This window comes from Scyliorhinus canicula, chromosome 2 (assembly GCF_902713615.1).
Source record: "Scyliorhinus canicula chromosome 2, sScyCan1.1, whole genome shotgun sequence".
Lineage (NCBI taxonomy): Eukaryota > Metazoa > Chordata > Chondrichthyes > Carcharhiniformes > Scyliorhinidae > Scyliorhinus > Scyliorhinus canicula.
Window position 1 is genome coordinate 54197181 of NC_052147.1, and position 18583 is coordinate 54215763.

The 18583-nt window shown below is 51.2% G+C and overlaps 1 protein-coding gene across 6 annotated transcripts in view; it reads right to left on the reverse strand.

Moving 5' to 3' along the window:
• pygl (phosphorylase, glycogen, liver) overlaps positions 1 to 18583 on the reverse strand; it is a 219914-nt gene that overhangs the window by 21215 nt on the left and 180116 nt on the right. For 4 of the 6 annotated variants that reach the window (XM_038778436.1, XM_038778465.1, XM_038778456.1 and 1 more), the window contains exon 16: positions 6855 to 6996. The exons of 1 other annotated variant lie outside the window; for it this stretch is intronic. In XM_038778436.1, coding sequence (XP_038634364.1) covers positions 6855 to 6996 — 142 coding nt within the window. Of the gene's footprint in view, positions 1 to 6854; positions 6997 to 18583 lie in introns of those variants that run through there. One more of the 6 variants, XM_038778477.1, reaches the window with a different exon arrangement.

Below are 18583 nucleotides of genomic sequence, written 5' to 3' on the forward strand. Positions count from 1 at the left end.
CTTCCTAGGGTGTCTTTCCACATCCCCTCCTCAATCTCCTCACCCAGCTCCTCCTCCCATTTACCCGTCAGCTCCTCCACCGAGGCCTCGTCTACCTCCTGCATCACTTGGTACGTTGCCGAGATCCTCCCCTCTCCAACACACACCCCCGAGAGCAGCCTGTCCTGGACCCCGCGCAGCGGCAACAGAGGGAACTCCGCCACCTGCCGCCTGACAAACGCCCTTACCTGCATGTACCTAAAGGTGTTCTCCAGGGGGAGCCCGAACTTCCCTTCCAGCTCACCCAGGCTCGCAAACTTCCTGTCTACGAACAGGTCCCTCAACCTCCTAACACCTGCCCTGTGCCAACTCAGGAACCCACCATCAATTCTCCCCGGGACAAACCGGTGGCTCCCCCGTATCGGGGATCCCATCGAGGCCCCTACCTCCCTCCTGTGCCGTCTCCATTGCCCCCAAATCTTGAGGGTAGCCGCCACCACCGGGCTCGTGGTATACCTCGTTGGAGGGAGCAGCAGCGGCGCCGTTACCAGCGCCTCCAGGCTCGTGCCCACATAGGCCGCCATCTCCATCCTCTTCCATGCAGCCCCTTCCCCATCCATCACACACTTATGCACCATTGCTGCGTTGGCAGCCCAATAATACCCACAGAGGTTGGGCAGCGCCAGCCCCCCCCAACCCTGCCCCGCTCCAGAAACACCCTTCTCACCCTCGGGGTCCCGTGCGCCCACACAAATCCCGTAATGCTCCTGTTAACCCGCCTGAAAAAAGCCTTCGGGATAAGGATGGGGAGGCACTGGAACAGGAACAGAAATCTCGGGAGCACCGTCACCTTGACTGATTGCACCCTACCCACCAGAGACAGCAGCAGCATGTCCCACCTCTTAAACTCCTCCTCCATTTGCTCCACCAGCCTCGTGAGATTAAGTTTATGGAAGGCGCACCAGCTCCTGGCCACCTGGACCCCCAAGTACCTGAAGCTCCTCTCCGCCCTTTTTAGTGGGAGCCTACCGATCCCCCTGATGTAACATCAATTGGACTCAAGGCACGATTAGGATCCGAACTGTGGCTTTAATCAGCTAGTTGTTAGCCCGGTGGTCGACTACAGAGTAAGGCCGACCACCGGGAACTCTGGGTACCTATACCCCGCCTTGGAGGCAGGGTCTACTTGCCTCTCGACCAATTGGTGAGCAGTCACATGGCTAGTCCCAGCCAATCGGACGAGAGGCACATGACCAGCCAGAGCCAATGGGAAACCCATGCTCTGCACCAATGGCAGTGCTCACATTCATACCACCACACCTCCCCTCCTGGTCCCCCAGGTGTACAACGAACAGCTCGCTCTTCCCCAAGTTGAGCTTGTATCCTGAGAAATCCCCAAATTCCCTAAGAATCCTCATCACCTCCGGCATTCCCCCCACCGGGTCCGCCACATACAGCAATAGGTCGTCCATGTAGAGCGACACTCGGTGTTCCTCCCCACCTCGCACCAGCCCCCTCCAGTTTCTCGACTCCCTCAATGCCATGGCCAGAGGTTCAATTGCCAGCGCAAAAAGCAGGGGGACAAAGGACACCCCTGCCTCGTCCCTCGGTATAACCGGAAATACTCCGACCTCCTCCTATTCATGGCCACGCTCGCCATCGGGGCCTCATGTAACTGCCTCACCCACCTGACAAACCCCTCCCCAAATCCGAACCTCTCTAACACCTCCCACAAGTACCCCCACTAAACCCCATCAAAGGCCTTCTCCACGTCCAACGCCACCACTATCTCCGCCTCCACCGCCGGCATCATTATAACATTCAAGAGCCTCCGTATGTTAGTGTTCAGCTGCCTCCCCTTCACGAGCCCCGTTTGATCCTCGTGGATAACCTACGGCACACAGTCCTCTATCCTCGTGGCTAAGATCTTTGCCCACAGCTTGGCGTCTACATTTAAGAGTGAGATCGGCCTGTATGACCCACACTGCAGGGGATCCTTGTCCTGCTTAAGGATCAAGGAGATCAGCGCCCGAGACATCGTCGGAGGCAGAGCCCCTCCTTCCCTTGCTTCGTTGAAGGTCCTAACCAACAGGGGGCCCAGCAGGTCTGCATACATTTTATAAAATTCGACCGGGAACCCATCCGGCCCAGACGCCTTCCCCGACTACATGCTCCCTATCCCCTTGACCAGCTCAACCGACGCCCCCAGTCCCTCCACCTGTCCCCTCCTCCACCCTCGGGAATCTCAACCGGTCCAAGAATCCCCCCCTCCTCCGCCTGGGGTTCGGACCGATACAGTTCCTCATAAAAGTCCCTGAAGACCCCATTAATGTCTACCCCTCTTCGCACCACATTCCATCCCCTATCCTTAACTCCACCAATCTCCCTGGCCGCATCCCGCTTACGAAGCTGGTGCACCAGCATCCTGCTCGCCTTCTCCCCATATTCATACACCGCTCCCTGTACCTTCCTCCGCTGAGCTTCCGCCTTTCTGGTGGTCAACAAGTCAAACTCAGCCTGGAGACTACGCCGCTCCCTCATCAATCCCTCCTCCGGAGCCTCCGCGTATCTCCTGTCCACCCTCACCATCTCCATCAGTCTCTCCCTCTCTGCTCTCTCCTCTCCCTGTGGGCTCGAATGGAGATCAACTCCCCCCTAACCACCGTCTTCAGCGCCTCCCAGACCGTCCCCACTCGGACCTCCCCATTGTCATTGGCCTCCAGGTACTTCTCGATACAGCCTCGAACCCGCCCACCTCCTCGTCCGCCAGCAGCCCCACCTCCAAGCGCCAAAGCAGGTGCTGGTCCCTCTCCTCCCCAGCTCGAGGTCCACCCAGTGTGGGGCATGGTCAGAAATGGCGATCGCCGAATACTCAGCATCCTCCACCCTCGCAATCAGCGCCCTACTCATAACGAAAAAATCAATCCGGGAATAGGCCTTATGCACATGGGAGAAATATGAAAATTCCCTGGCCCTCGGCCTTCCAAACCTCCATGGATCCACTCCTCCCATCTGGTCCATAAACCCCCTCAACACCTTAGCCGCCGCTGGCCTCCTCCACGTCCTGGATATGGATCGATCCAGTGACGGGTCCAGCACCATATTGAAATCCCCCCCCATTATCATGCCCCCGCTTCCAAATCTGGAATCCTGCCCAACATGTGCCGCATGAAACCCGCATCATCCCAATTCTGGGCGTATACGTTGACCAGCACCACCCGCTCCCCCTGCAGCTTACCGCTCACCATCACATACCTCCCGCCACTGTCCGCCACCACATTCAACGCCTCGAACGACACCCTCTTCCCCACCAGGATCGCCACCCCCCCGATTTTTTGCATCCAGCCCCGAATGAAACACCTGGCCTACCCATCCCTTCCTCAATCTAACCTGATCCGCCACCTTCAGGTGTGTCTCCTGAAGCATGGCCACATCCACCTTCAGGTGCGCAAACACGCGGGCCCGTTTGACCGGCCCATTCAGTCCCCTCACATTCCAGGTTATCAGCTGGATCAGGGGGCTACCTGCCCCCATCCCCCGCCGACTAGCCATTACCCTCAGCCCGCAATGTGCTCGCGCCGCCCGTTCCCCACGGCGGCAAACCCCCATCCCGACCCCCTCCACATACTCCAGCTCCTTCTCGGCCATTCCAGCAACCCGGTACCCCCCCCACCCAGGACCCCCCTTAGCTGCGTTGCTCCCCCCATTGTACTCCCGCAAGTCAGCTGACTGCTGCTGACCCCGGCTACTTCCTCCACTCCTTCGACCCTGGGGCTTCCCCTCCTCCCCAGTGTCTACCAGCAGGCTTTCCTCCTCCCCCTCCCGCTCTTAAGCGGGGAAAAAGCCCGCGCTTTCCAGCTCCGGTCCCGCCCCTTCAACCCTTAGCGCGGGAAAAAGCCCGCGCTTTCCACCTGCCCGACCCCACCTCCCCTACAGCAGCTCCCTTTACCGGCCCGGTCCCCTCGCGGGGCCCCAACCCCCCTCCACACCATCAGCCCCCCACACTGCAGGTCTGCCCCCCTCCTCGAGCCCATCCAACAAACCCAAGCAAAAAACAGTGCCCCACCCGCCCTGAAAACAACAAAGAACCAACATTAAACCGAGAACCCCCCTCGAAATATAACACAATATAACACAATTGCATGCAGAGCCCCGCACCCAGCCCTCAGTTGGAGTCCAACTTCTCGGCCTGCACAAAGACCCACACCTCCTCCGGGGACTCAAAGTAAAAGTGCCGGTCCTTGTAGGTGACCCACAAACGCGCCGGCTGTAGCACGCCGAACTTCACTCCCTTCCTGTGCAGCACCGCCTTCATCCGATTGTACCCGGCCCTCTTCTTTGCCACCTCCACACTCCAGTCCTGGTAGATCTGCACCGTATTCTCCCAATTGCTGCTCCGCTCCTTCTTGGCAGACCTGAGCACACACACCCGGTCAGCGAACCGGTGGAACTGCACCAGCACCACCCATGGCGGCTCATTCGCCTTGGGTCTTCTTGCCAATATTCGATGGCCCCTGCTCCAGGGGCCCCTGAAAGGACCCAGCTCCCATCAGCGAATTTAACATGATGGCCACATAGGCCCCCATGTCAGACCCCTCCAGCCCTTCCGGAAGGCCCAGGATCTGCAGATTTTTCTGCCTCGACCGGTTCTCCATCTCCTCGAACCTCTCCTGCTATTTTTTATGGAGCGCCTCGTGCATCTCCACCGTCTTCCCTCGCTTTTGCTTTGGCGCTGCAACCACTTTCTTACTCGCCCCACTCCTGGTCCAGGCCATATACTGCCGGGGAAATGTTGCTGGCTCCTTCCCACGTTGGGAACTGTCGAAAAAGTACCACTGGGGACCCTAAAAAGAGCCCAAAAGTCCGTTCCTGGCGGGAGCTGCCGAACGTGCGACTTAGCTCCGCATAGCCGCAACCGCAAGTCCCCTAAAAGTTCAAACATTGAAGACATTGTGCACACTCATCATTGATTTTAAGCTGGCACTTAGTTATGAGATAGGATAACTACATAAAGATGATCCTTCATCTTTTTATCATTTTGTTCATACTGGTATTGAATGACGTCCCACGTATACTTTTTTTATTTGTATACATGTTTAAATAAATATCCCTCTTGGAATGGAAAAGTTAGGCCATCTTTGCAAAGTAATCTTATTGGTTGAGTGGAAGGATACATTTTCAATGTTTGCACCAGTGAGACCACATCTGGAGTACTGTATTGGTCACCTTATTTAAGAAATGATGTAAATGGCATTGGAACAAGTCAGAGAAGGTTTACCAGATTAATACCTGGGATGGATGGGCTGTCTTATGAGGTTAAGGTTGGACAGGCTAGGCTTCTATCCACTGGAGTTTAGAAGGGCAGCAGATCTATATACCTCCCCCGAGCCGCCTGCAGGGCAGCAGATCTATATACCTCTCCCGAGGGGGCGGAGCCCACAAGGGCACCAACATAGTACAATGCAATACAGTGGTGAATGGTTGCCGTAATACATTCACCACAAAAACTTATAAGTACTATAGGAGAAGTTAGGAGTAAGAGGTGACTTCATTAAAATATCTAAGACCATGAGAGGTCTTGACAAGATTGATGTGGAGAGGATGTTTCCTCTTGTGGGAGAATCTAGAACTAGGGGATCACTGTTTAAAAAGGGTTGCTCATTTAAAATGGAAATGAGGTGATTCTGAAGGTTGTGACTCTTTGGAACTCTTCCTGAAAAAATGGTTGAAGTAGTCTTTGAATATTTTTAAGGCAGAGGTGGGTAGATTCTTGGTTAGGCAAGGATTGATAGGGTTTTGAAAATAGCTGGGATGCAGTATTGAGATGACCAAATCAGCCATGATCTTATTAAATGGTGAAGCAGGCTTGATGGGCCGACTGGCCTACTCCTGCTCCTTGTTCGTATCATCAAAATTTTTGTGCGAGGCATATACAGATATATCTGCAGGGTTACAGGTCTTATAATTTGCAATTGAGAGTTATAGTTCCGCAATTTTCATTGGACAAAAGATTTGCTCATGATTTGCTTGCATGTTGCATTGACTTAAAAAAAATGAAAAAAAGTCAGTAAATTTCATAGATATGTCACTCAAAGACAATGGAAATCTAATCAAAGATTAACAATCAAAATGCAATCAAATTGCTCATGGAGTTTTTCTGACATCTTTAAGTGGCCATCCTGATTCCTTACTCAACTGACTTCAGAGAGATTTTCTGCTTTGCCACTCCCAATTAAACTTCAAAACACCAACGTGCCTTTTATTCTTTAATTAAAACTAAAGGACAAGAATAATTAACTGGGGATATGAAAGTAAGAAATCAACCCTCATATATCTAAGCAATAACATATGTAAAATAAATATATTCAAACTGATGCGACCATCAATTCACATGAGACGGAGAGTTGAAGTGAACTGTGGTTTTAATCAGCTAGAACTGTGCCTGCCTGCGACTGCTCTGAGAGCCGCCTGCAGGGCAGCAGATCTATATACCTCCCCCGAGGGGGCGGAGCCCACAAGGGCACCAACATAGTACAATGCAATACAGTGGTGAATGGTTGCCGTAATACATTCACCACAAAAACTTATAAATAATTCACAAAATAACTGAATTTAGCCATAAAATTGTCAGAGGAAGTACTATAAAGAAAAAAAAGTAAGACAGGACATCAAAGGATAGAGAAGCAATATGGAATGAGAGGAGAGGAAAGAAAAGAAATACGTTTCGAAATTGATCATACTATGTTAATGATGAAGCTGGACCAATTCACCTTGACTCTTTAAAAAATGAATAATTTTCATGAGAAATCTAGTTGTTTCTACCCTTTGTTGCAGAGTAAAAAAAGCTATCAAAATGCTATGCTTTTTAGCAATACCTTTTTCAGCCAGTGAGACTCTGTAATTTTCCAAGAAAATGACCTTCAACTTGTTACCAATAGTAGGATCACTGTTCACTTTTTGTGCCACAGACGTGATGAGTTTAATAATCAACTTAGCCATATAATAGCCAGGAGCAGCCTGAGAAAAAGGGATGTTTAAACTTAGAAAAGAAACATTTATTTTGGTAATGTTGATAAAACATTAAAATTGGTAAAATTTGAATTATCACAATGTCCATTAGGGGCAATTTTCAGCCCACGTTAGTCGACGGCAAGAACGAGAAACGCAATTCTTGCCAGTGAGATCATGTTTTCTGATTTTCCACGCCCTGCGCCAGTGGTGTAATGAGGTTCCTGCCCATAAAAGGGGTGAACCTCATTTAAATACATTTTATTGCATTAAGATATGTTTAAAGGGCCTTACTCCACATGATCCCCCACCAGAATATTGAAACTTGTCGATGTGTTCACAACAGGTTAGTGAAGATGGGAAACAGTCGAGGGGATCCTGCTAGGGGTGCCAAGGTAAGTATAGCCTCCGGTGGGAGGGCACAGTTTGGCACTGTCAGATTTGCACAGGCTGGCACTGCCACCCTGACAGGCAACATGGCAGTGTCAGTCTGTGCTAGGGGTTGGCCCTCTGGGCCTCATGGGAAGCATTCCCTATATGTATGTTGGGGAGGGTTGATGCCTGTGAGGGTGGAGAGTGCCCCTGAGATTGCGGTGGTGGTGGGGGGGTAGGGGTTTGCTTCTGATTTCTTCGTTGTTTTGGGGGGTAAAAGAGGGGGAATAACTAAGGGGGGGTGGAGTGAGTTGTGGGCTTGATATCAGGGTTTGTTGTGGGCCTGTGTTTTTGTTTCTGTGAATTTCTGATATATCTTTGTATATATGCAAAATGCCGTTAATAAAAATATTTAAAAAGACATGTAAGAAGTTTAGGAAAAATCTTTACATCAAGTCCACAATAAAGAATATTCCAAAAAAGGTACAAATTTATGCAGTTACAATTTATTTGATGATTCAAAAGAAAGTGGGCTAAACGGTACCCAGTCAAAGTCTTCCATATTTGAGGAGCATTCAAATTTCTCTTGTAGTGTTTTATGTGTGGAGATGAGGTTGAGTATAGTTTTGCCAGCTGGATTTGCTGATGCCAGCTTTAACATTTCAATTGACCCACTTGCCATTTTTTCCTGCCAAAGGGCTAGTTTTGATCTGAAGCCTTGAAGTTTATCGGTGGCAGTCAGAATGTTCTTCCCTCTGCATTTAAACATTCAGTTAATTCAGATAATTGACTGTATCTGAAAGATATGCAAAGCTTAGCACACAAAGAATCCATACATCTCAATTTTTTGTGTGGCTGTTATGGTGGTCACGAATGACTTGGGGATCATCAAAGATCTCCCAATAGGCTTTGTGAAGTATGAACTCACCCAAGGGGAAACAAACAGTGAGAGTTTAAAGCCCACTGCTTCAACACTGGCCAGAATTCTGTAGGTCCCTGGACTTGTGCTGCTGCCTTTTCTGTTGTGTAAATAAAAGGGTATGGTGTCGGAAGACAGGCCTTGGCGAGATTATTATATTGGTGTTGAGGAGTAAACACGGTTTTTCCTCTGAGCAACCTGCATTATCAAGAACAAGCGGCTTCTCCAGTCAGAAATAAAATTATCTCTGGTAAACTTGAACTCTATGATGTAAGCGGAGAAGATTGGGCCCAATACAGAGTGCAAACGTTACTTCTTCTGCGCTAATAATATTGAGGGAGATTATGAACAGAAAGTGAACCTATTGACAGCATGTGGGTTCCACCATCCAGCATGATAAAAAGGCTGACTCAAAGGCTTTCGATGAGTTAGTAGACTGCGTAAGAAACCACAATGATCCGAAGCCCTCGTGAGATACCGCTTTAACTTAGCGAGGAGAACCCCAGAGGAACCTGTCACCGAATGTTTGACCAGATTACAAAAACTGGCAGAACATTGTGAATCCTGAATGAAATGTTGTAATTCAGATTGATATGTGGAACAAACAACCCAAAAATAATTATTTGGAGAACTCAACCTGGATTTTAAAACGAGCCATCAAAATAGCTCCATCACTGGAAAATGCAGAAAAAGGGGCTGAGTGGTGACCGGGGTATCAGGCAGCAATGTCCACTGGTTAGGGGACAAAGAACAAAAGAACAAAGAAAAGTACAGCACAGGAACAAGCCCTTTAGCTCTCCAAGCCTGCGCCAACCATGCTGCCCGTCTAAACTAAAATCTTCTACACTTCCTGGGTCCGTATTCCTTTATTCCCATCCTATTCATGTATTTGTCAAGATGCCCCTTAAATGTCACTATTGTCCCTGCTTCCAACACCTCCTCCGGCAGCGAATTCCAGGCACCCACTACCCTCTGTGTAAAAAACTTGCCTCGTACATCTCCTCTAAACCTTGTCCCTCGCACCTTAAACCTATGCCCCCGAGTAACTGACCCCTCTACCTTGGGAAAAAGCCTCTAACTATCCACTCTGTCTATGCCCCTCATAATTTTGTAGACCTCTATCAGGTCGCCCCTCAACATCTGTTGTTCCAGTGAGAATAAACCGAGTTTATTCAACCGCTTCTCATAGCTAATGCCCTCCACACCAGGCAACATCCTGGTAAATCTCTTCTGCACCCTCTCTAAAGCCTCCACATTCTTCTGGTAGTGTGGCGACCAGAATTGAACACTATACTCCAAGTGTGGCCTAAGGTTCTATACAGCTGCAACATGACTTGCCAATTCTTACACTCAATGTCCCAGCCAATGAAGGCAAGCATGCCGTATGCCTTTTTGACTACCTTCTCCACCTGTGTTGCTGTGGCGAACCACTGTGTACACCTGCATTAGGGGATGTAAGGTAGGACCTGTACTACAGGTTCGCCGGTAGCCCCTGCCGGCTGGTTCCACCCTGTAGGAGCTGTATAAATATGCGTGTCCTCCACTGATCTGCCATTTCCCCAGCTGCAGGAGGCCACGCATTTGACTGCAATAAAGCCATAGTTGTACCCAATCTGAGTCTTTGTGCAATTGATCGTGCATCAATTTATTGCAGTCAGATTTTCAACAAGGTGGATGTCAGAATCAAACCAGATCGCCTGCAGCTGGATCCGCACCCGCCCGATGCCAGAAAGGACTTTAATCACTGGCTAGCTTGTTTTGAGGCTTACATCAACCCAGCGACCACCACACTGAAGGAGGCTCAGAAGATACAGGTCTTGTATTCCAGGTTGAGCTCAAGTGTGTTCCCGTTGATCCAAATTACGCGGAAGCCATGGCACTCCTAAAAGAAAACCACGCACAGAAAGCAAACACGCTCTTCGCCGGGCATGTACTCGCCACTCACTCTCAACTCCCTGGTGAGTCCATCGAAGACTTCTAGTGGGCCCTAATCCCACTCGTCTGGGACTGTGACTGTCAGGCCGTTACGGCCAATGAACATTCTAGTCTCCTCATGCGCGGTGCGTTCGTAACGGGGATTGGGTCGGAACCCAAACGACAACGACTGCTGGAAGGGGCCACGCTCGACCTAGCGGAGACAAAAACTTTAGCGCTCTCCATGATGGTCGCATCCCGTAATGTTCAGGCCTACCCCCATCGCCGCGCAGCCCACCCGTCCTATCCCTCCTGGACCCCGCAAACGACCCCCCCAGCTGGGGCCCTGCCTAGTCAATACGCCTGCGCTGCACGCCAATCCGCGCACCCGGGGGTCCCCGCTGCTACTTCTGTGGCCAACAGAAGCACCCCCACCAACGCTGTCCGGCCCGCTCCGCCACTTGCAAGTCTTGTAGCCAAAAGGACCACTTTGCAGCAGTGTGCCAGGCCCGCGCAGTCGCCGCTATTGCCCCCTCCCCCATGCCAAATGCACAATGGGCACCGCCATCTTCTCCTCCCGGGGCCACGTGCGGCCAGTGGGCGCCGCCATCTCCTCCCCCTCAGTCCACGTGCGGCCCATGGGTGCCGCCATCTTGTCCAGCGCTACCAACGAGCGGCACATGGGCGCCGCCATCTTGTCCAGCACCACCAACGTGCATCCCATGGGCACCGCCACCTTGTCCCATCCCTGCAACGTGTGTCCCATGGGCGCTGCCATTTTGTTCCCCACAGGACCTATGGACTTGTCTTGTCTTCCCCACGGGGCAGGAACGCCAACGACATCCCACGACCTGGGCCGCCGACGCTCTCCATCCGAAACCTCTGACGACGACCCGCAGCTCACCTCGATGACGCTGGACCAGTCTCGTCCACACAACCTGGCCACTGCTTCGACAACGGTGAAAATCATCGGGCACGTGATCTCTTGCGTGCTGGACTCCGGGAGCACCGAAAGCTTCATACACCCGGATACGGTAAGGCACTGCTCCCTTGCGGTCCACCCCGCCAATCAAAGGATCTCCCTGGCCTCCGGATCCCACTCTGTACCGATCCGAGAATTCTGTACGGTCACTCTCACAGTCCGGGATGCAGAATTCAGCGGTTTCCGTCTCTACGTCCTCCTCAACCTCTGATCTGCACTATTGCTGGGCCTGGATTTCCAGTGCAATCTCCAGAGCCTCACCCTCAAATTCGGCGGGCCCCTACCTCCACTCACTGTTTGCGGCCTCGCGACCCTCAAGATGACCCCCCCCTCCCTCTTTGCCAATCTAACTTCAGATTGCAAACCCTTTGCCACCAGGAGCAGACGGTACAGCGCCCAGGACAAGGCTTTCATCAGGTCCGAGGTCCAACGGCTGCTTCGGGAGGGTAATGGGAGATGGACTGAATGGTCGACCGGTATGGTTTGCGGGCCACATTTCCGTACTTAGATAATGTCACCATCTGCGGCCATGATCAGCAGGACCACGAGGCCAACCTTGCTAAATTCCTCCGCACCACCACTCTTCTCAACCTTACGTATAATAAAGAGAAGTGTGTTTTCAGCACGACCCGCATAGCCATCCTCGGCTATGTAGTCCAAAACGGACTTTTGGGGCCCGATCCCGACCGCATGCGCCCCCTCATGGAGCTCCCCCTTCCCCACTGCCCCAAAACGCTGCCTGGGGTTATTTTCGTACTACGCCCAGTGGGTCCCAAACTATGCGGACAAGGCCCGCCCACTCATACAGTCCACTCAATTTCCCCTCACGGCCGAGGCACAACATGCCTTCGCCCGTTTCAGAGCAGACATAGCCAAGGCCGAGATGCACGCAGTAGACGAGACCCTGCCCTTTCAAGTAGAAAGCGACGCTTCAGATGTTGCCCTTGCTGCCACTCTAAATCAGGCAGGCAGACCCGTGGCATTCTTTTCCCGCACCCTTCATGCCTCTGAAATTCGGCACTCATCCGTCGAAAACAAAGCCCAAGCCATCGTTGAAGCTGTGCGGCATTGGAGGCATTACCTGGCCGGCAGGAGATTTACTCGCCTCACTGTCCAACGGTTGGTAGCCTTCATGTTTAACAACACGCAGCTGGGCAAGATCAAAAACGATAAAATCTTGCAGTGGCGAATCGAACTCTCCACCTATAATTACGAGATTTTGTATCGCCCCGGCAAGCTCAACGAAACCCCAGATTCCCTCTCCCGAGGTACATGTGCCGGCGCACAAGTAGACCAACTCCGGGCCCTGCACGACAGCCTTTGTCACCCGGTGGTCACATGACTGTACACCTCGTCAAGGCTCGCAACCTGCCATACTCCGTCGAGGAAGTATGGACAGTCATCAGAGACTGCCAGGTCTGTGCGGAGTGCAAGCCGCACTTCTACCGGCCGGACGGTGCGTGCCTGGTGAAGGCTTCCCGTCCCTTTGAACGCCTCAGCGTGGATTTCAAAGGGCCCCTCCCCTCCATCGACCGCAACATGTATGTTTTCAGTGTGGTCGATGTGTACTCCAGATTCCCCTTCGCCATCCCATGCCCCGATATGATGTCTGTGACCGTCATCAAGGCCCTCAACACAATCTTCGCCCTGTTCGGTTTCCCCGCCTACATCCAGTGACAGGGGATCCTCATTCATGAGTGATGAGCTGCGCCAGTTCCTGCTCAGCAGGGGTATCGCCTCCAGCAGGACGACCAGCTACAACCCCCCGGGAGAACGGGCAGGTAGAGGGAGAACGGGACGGTTTGGAGGGCCGTCCAGCTGGCCCTACGCTCCAGGAACCTCCCAGCCTCTCGCTGGCAAGAGGTCCTCCCTGATGCACTACACTCCATCCGGTCACTACTGTGCACCGCCACAAATAACACACCCCATGATCGTCTTTTTACCTTCCCCAGGAAGTCCATATCTGGAGTGTCGCTCCCGACTTGGCTCACAGCTCCAGGACCGGTCCTGCTCCGTAGGCACGTCCGACTCCACAAGTGTACCCTTGGTGGAAAGGGTACACTTGCTCCACACCAACCCCTAGTATGCCTACATGGAGTTCCCCGACGGCTGCCAAGATACTGTCTCCCTCAGGGACCTGGCACCGTCAGGTTCCAGCCAAACACCCTTCCCCACCCATGAGCCACCCTCGCAACATTAACACCACCAGGTCCTTCCCTCCTCCCCTGCCCACGTAAGAGGACGAAGAAGATTTTGGATGGCTCCCGGGGTCATCTGACTGCAGGCCAGGACCGCCAGCACCAGCGTCGGTGACAGCAGCACCGCCATCGCCGCCACCGTTACGTCGCTCCCAGCGAATCGACTGAACCTCTGACGGGCACCAGACCGTCAAAATGGACATTTGTTTTCTTTCCCCACTCATTTTCTAAGACACTGTACATAATTCTCAACATTGTATATAGTTCCACACTACCCCCGCCGGACTCATTTTTAACAGGGGGTGAACGTGGTGAACCACTGTGAACGCCTGTATTAGGGAATGTAAGGTAGGACCTGTACTCCAGGTTCGCTGGTAGCCCCTGCTGGCTTGCTCCGCCCACTAGGAGCTGTATAATTATGCGTGTCCTCCACTGATCTGCCATTTTGCCAGCTGCAGCAGGAGGCCACGCATCTGACTGCAATAAAGCCACAGTTGAACCCAATCTGAGTCTTTGCGCAATTGATCGTGCATCAGTTGCCTCTTTCAGTGACCTGTGAACCTAGATCTCTCTGACTGTCAATACTCTTGAGGGTTCTACCATTCACTGCATATTCCCTACCTGCATCAGACCTTGCAAAATGCATTACCTCAAATTTGTCCGGATTAAACTCCATCTGCCATCTCTCCGCCCAACTCTCCAAATAATCGAAATCCTGCTGTATCCTCTGACAGTCCTGTGGCGGGATTCTCCGACCCTTCGGGGGGTCGGAGAATTGCACGGAGCCGGCGTCAATCCCGCCGCCGCCGTGTCCCGAATTCTCTGCCCCCCGAGATTCGGCGGGGACGGGAATCGCACCGCGCCAGTGAGCGAGCCCCCAGCGCCGGTCGGCGGGCCCCTCGCGGCGATTCTCGGGCCCGCGATGGGCTGAAGTCCCGCTGCTGACAGGCCTCTCCCGCCGGCGTGGATTAAACCACCTACCTGACTGGCGGGATTGGTGGTGCGGGCGGGCCCCGGGGGGGGGGGGGGGGGGGGGGGGGGGGGGGGGGAGGGCGATCTGACTCCGGGGGTGCCCCCCCACGGTGGCCTGGCCCGCGATTGGGGCCCATCGGGGCACTATTTTTCTACTGCCTTCGCCATGGTCTTCACCATGGCGGAGGTGGAAGAGACCCCCTCCCCTGTGCACGCGCCGGTATGACGTCAGCAGCCACTGACGCTCTGGCGCATGCGCGGACGTACGCCGGCCGGAGAAGTCCTTTCGGCCCCGGCTGGCGTGGCGCCAAAGGCCGTTCACGCCAGCCGGCGGAGTGGGAACCACTCCGGCGCGGGCCTAGCCCCTCAATGTGAGGGCTTGGCCCCTAAAGGTGCGAAGACTTCCGCATCTTTAGGGCAGCCCGACGCCGGAGTGATTCACGCCACTCCAACACGCCGGGACCCCCCGCCCTGCCAGGTAGGGGAGAATCCTGGCCCTCATCGCTATCCGCAATTCCACTAACCTTTGTGTCGTCTGCAAACTTACTAATCAGACCAGTTACATTTTCCTCCAAATCATTTATATATACTACGAACAGCAAAGGTCCCAGCACTGATCCCTGCGGAACACCACTAGTCACAGCCATCCAATCAGAAAAGCACGGGTCGTGTGTAAAAGTGACCTGTGGTGATATGCATCACTGTAAATGCACTATGGGTTAATGTTAATACACTACGACTAAGTAAACACGAGAGGGAGCACCAGAGACGCATGACATGCAGACATACAGCTAATGAACACATAGAAGAGGACACGACCAAAGGGCAATCAAGACATCCAGAGGTGACACTACCACAAGGGGGCATTACACAACCCATATAAAAGGACAGGGCACACATGCTCTGTCTCTTTACACAGGCGACACTTAGAGAGTAGGACAGTGGCAGGTCAGAAGCATCAAATCTTAGAGCAGACTGGTTAGTTAGACTGAGTTACTATAACAAGATTAGCCGGAGAATCGAACTCAAGAGAACTGTGCTAATGGTTCAATAAATCACTTTGAACTTACTTCAAAATCTTGAGTATCTTTTGGTCAAAGCTGCATCGATTTGCAGCCTGTGTTATCCCAGAGTACATAACACAACATGATACCAGTAGTGCCTGTTGAATCTATATAGTTCAACTCAGCAAGATCCGTGACTACCAGCAATAGCACCCAGGTAAGATGGTCAAAGATGCATCGAGTTGCAGCCTGTGTTATCCCAGAGTACATAACATAACATGACCATTCCTCAACTGAGGATTCCTTATCTGTTGTCAGATAATCCATTTCAGAATGGAGCTCAGTTTACATCACTCAGCAATCAAGGAAATGCAATCATAGTCCCAAGAATGCTAGGGAACATGTTCCGGAAGTTTGCAGATGCCAGATAATGGACTATTACAGCTCAGGTACCACGGCAATCTCATTGCCAAATGGCGTGCATTCAAGCAGAGATTTGAGATTTACATGGTAGCATCTGACCTAGATGGCGTGGCCGATGCTGGGTGAAAGTCCAACAGAAATCTTCAACTGTTTCAAGTACTCCAAAGGGCAGGACAAGAGAGACTTTCAGACAGTCCTGGAGAAGTTTGAAAACTCTTAGAGTTACCACCCAGAGTGGCGGTGTATTTGGATGACGTTCAGAACGAGAGCACCTGGCGAATTTAGAAGAAGTCTTCCAAAGATTCTCGCAAGCTGGGGTACACCTGAAGGGGGGAAAATGTGTTTTTCAATTAAGTGATCTACTTAGGTTATCAGGTGAATTTAAAAGGTTTACATCCGATAGAGGACAAGATAATGGCCATCAATGCAGCACCAACTCCAAAAAACGCAATGGAATTAAAATCCATCCTGGGATTAGTAAATTATTGAGGGAAATGTATCCTAAATTTAGCCTCCTTACTGACCCCCTTACTAGGGAAGCATCAAGAATGGTCTTGGGAGGCACCACAGGTGGAGGCTTTCAATAAAGTTAATCAACAACAGCTGTCATCCAACTTATTGGCCATTTGGACCCTAAGAAGAGACTCATTTTGACATGTGATGCTTCCCTTTTACGGGATTGGGGCAGTACCTTCACACCGCTGAAAAGATGGAATGGAAAGGTATACTGCAAATATACAGTAAATGCAGCCAGGAATGACATAATGGCCACCCTGGAAAAAATGAAAACGCACGTCAGGAGCTACATCTGGTAGCCTGGCCTTGACTCAGATATAAGGGCCTTGGTGAGATTGTGCAGACTATGCCAGGAGAATCAAAAACTTGCTCCTTCAGATTCCCTGCATCCATAGCAATGACTCGCTCCTTCAGCTTCCGTGCATCCATAGCAATGACCTAGCAGGCCATGGTGCGAGTGCATGTAGACTTGGCCGGGCGCTTTATGGGTTCCATATTTTTGATCCTGGTAGATGCACACACCAAATGGTTGGAGATACATCATATGAACTCCACTACCTCCCATGCTACAATTGAGAAATTAAGACAGATTTCTTTGTATGTAAGGAACACTTGGAGTCCAGGTTTCTGATAATGGCACTGCTTTCACAAGTAGTGAATTCCAAAACTTCATGCTAACCACTGGTATCAGACACATTAGAATAGCACTTTATCACCCGTCATCGAATGGGCATTGCAGAGTTTTAAAACTGGCATGAAGAAACAGCATCCATAGAGACTAAATTGGCACAATATTTGTTTGACTATTGGACCACTCCTCATAAAACAACAGTAATTGCCCCAGCAGAACTATTAATGGGACGGCGGCTTCGTATGAGACTATATCTACTATTCAGACAAAGGGAATGTCCAGGGTTGCAAAGAAACACCTGGACCATCTCAGGAGCAAGAAGCCCACCCCCGAGCAAGCCTCGTTACCGGCCATGGAGGTGGCCGCCGTCAGAACTGAGCAACAGCTCGAAGCCGACCCAGCACCCATTCCTCCGGAAGATGGAAGCAGAGGAAGCTGGTGCCTCAACTGAAGTGGACTCCAAAGAGGAATCCATGTTAGTAACTATTCACCGTTCCCGCTGGAAACAAAGGTCCCACTTCAGTTCACAGCACCAGATCTGGTCCCACCCTCGACTAACCTCAAATCGATGGTCAAGTGGCGGAAAGGACTTTCTCGCTGCGAGTGTACTGGAGGAGAAACGTACTTAAGAGGGGAGGAAGGTGTTGTGGTGGCCACGAAGGACACAGGGGATCATCAATCGATCTCCCCGTGGGCTTTATGGGTTATGAACTTCCTATTGAGAAGGTGGGAGGTCGTCCAATGGGAAACCACAAGCAACGGGAATTTAAAACCCCCAGGGCAGGTATTCTGTAGATCCCCAGGCTTGGTCTTGTGCGCTGTAAACCGCGGCTATGGCCTTTTCTGTTATGTAAATAAAAGGGTATTCTGGCCTTGGGGAAACTATTATTACAGCGGCAATTTATGCAGAGCCGAAAACCTTTTTTGCGTATTCTGGAGCTCATAAACACGCTAGAGAACCTTTCTCCAAGACAGCCATTGCACTTTTGGGTGCATGTGTAAACCCTGATACTTGGCTCCCATCTCGTCACACAAAATAAAACAAATACTATTTCAAAGGGCTTGATTTCACTAATTCATGATTTTCATTCTTTGTTCTAACACTGCAGTTAACTTAGAAGGCATTGTTTTGGCAGCAAAGGCTTGACAGTGCACATATTGTGGGTGACTTGGATTCTATTCTTCAACCTAACTCACAAAACCTTTGACTTTTCCTATCATGGCGTAGAGGCTGCTCTGTCAGTACTTGGTCCAGTTAAGATTGTTTTCCTTCAGATCAGCAGCTGTGACATAAAATGATTCCTTTCCAGCAACATGATTTGGCACTTCTTTGCAATGGCAGTGTCTGCTCATAATTGTGTAGTCATCAATCTGCAGCGCAAATATTGCACTCATTTCTAATTTCTCTTGAAGCACCTGTCTAATATCAACTGACAATTTGTCAACATGCCATTTTGCATAATAGAAAGAGGAGCTTTGTTGATTTATTTGGCAGCATCAGCTCTAACATTACTCTGACAATACTTTTGCATGCCGGCATAATTAAGGTTCCGACAATAGCGTGTGACTTCTCAGTTTCCCTTTATACTTTGATCTCTCAGTTGCTTAATGTACTGCATATCTGCTGGAGAGTGAACACTGTTATGTAATGAAGTGGCACTTCAA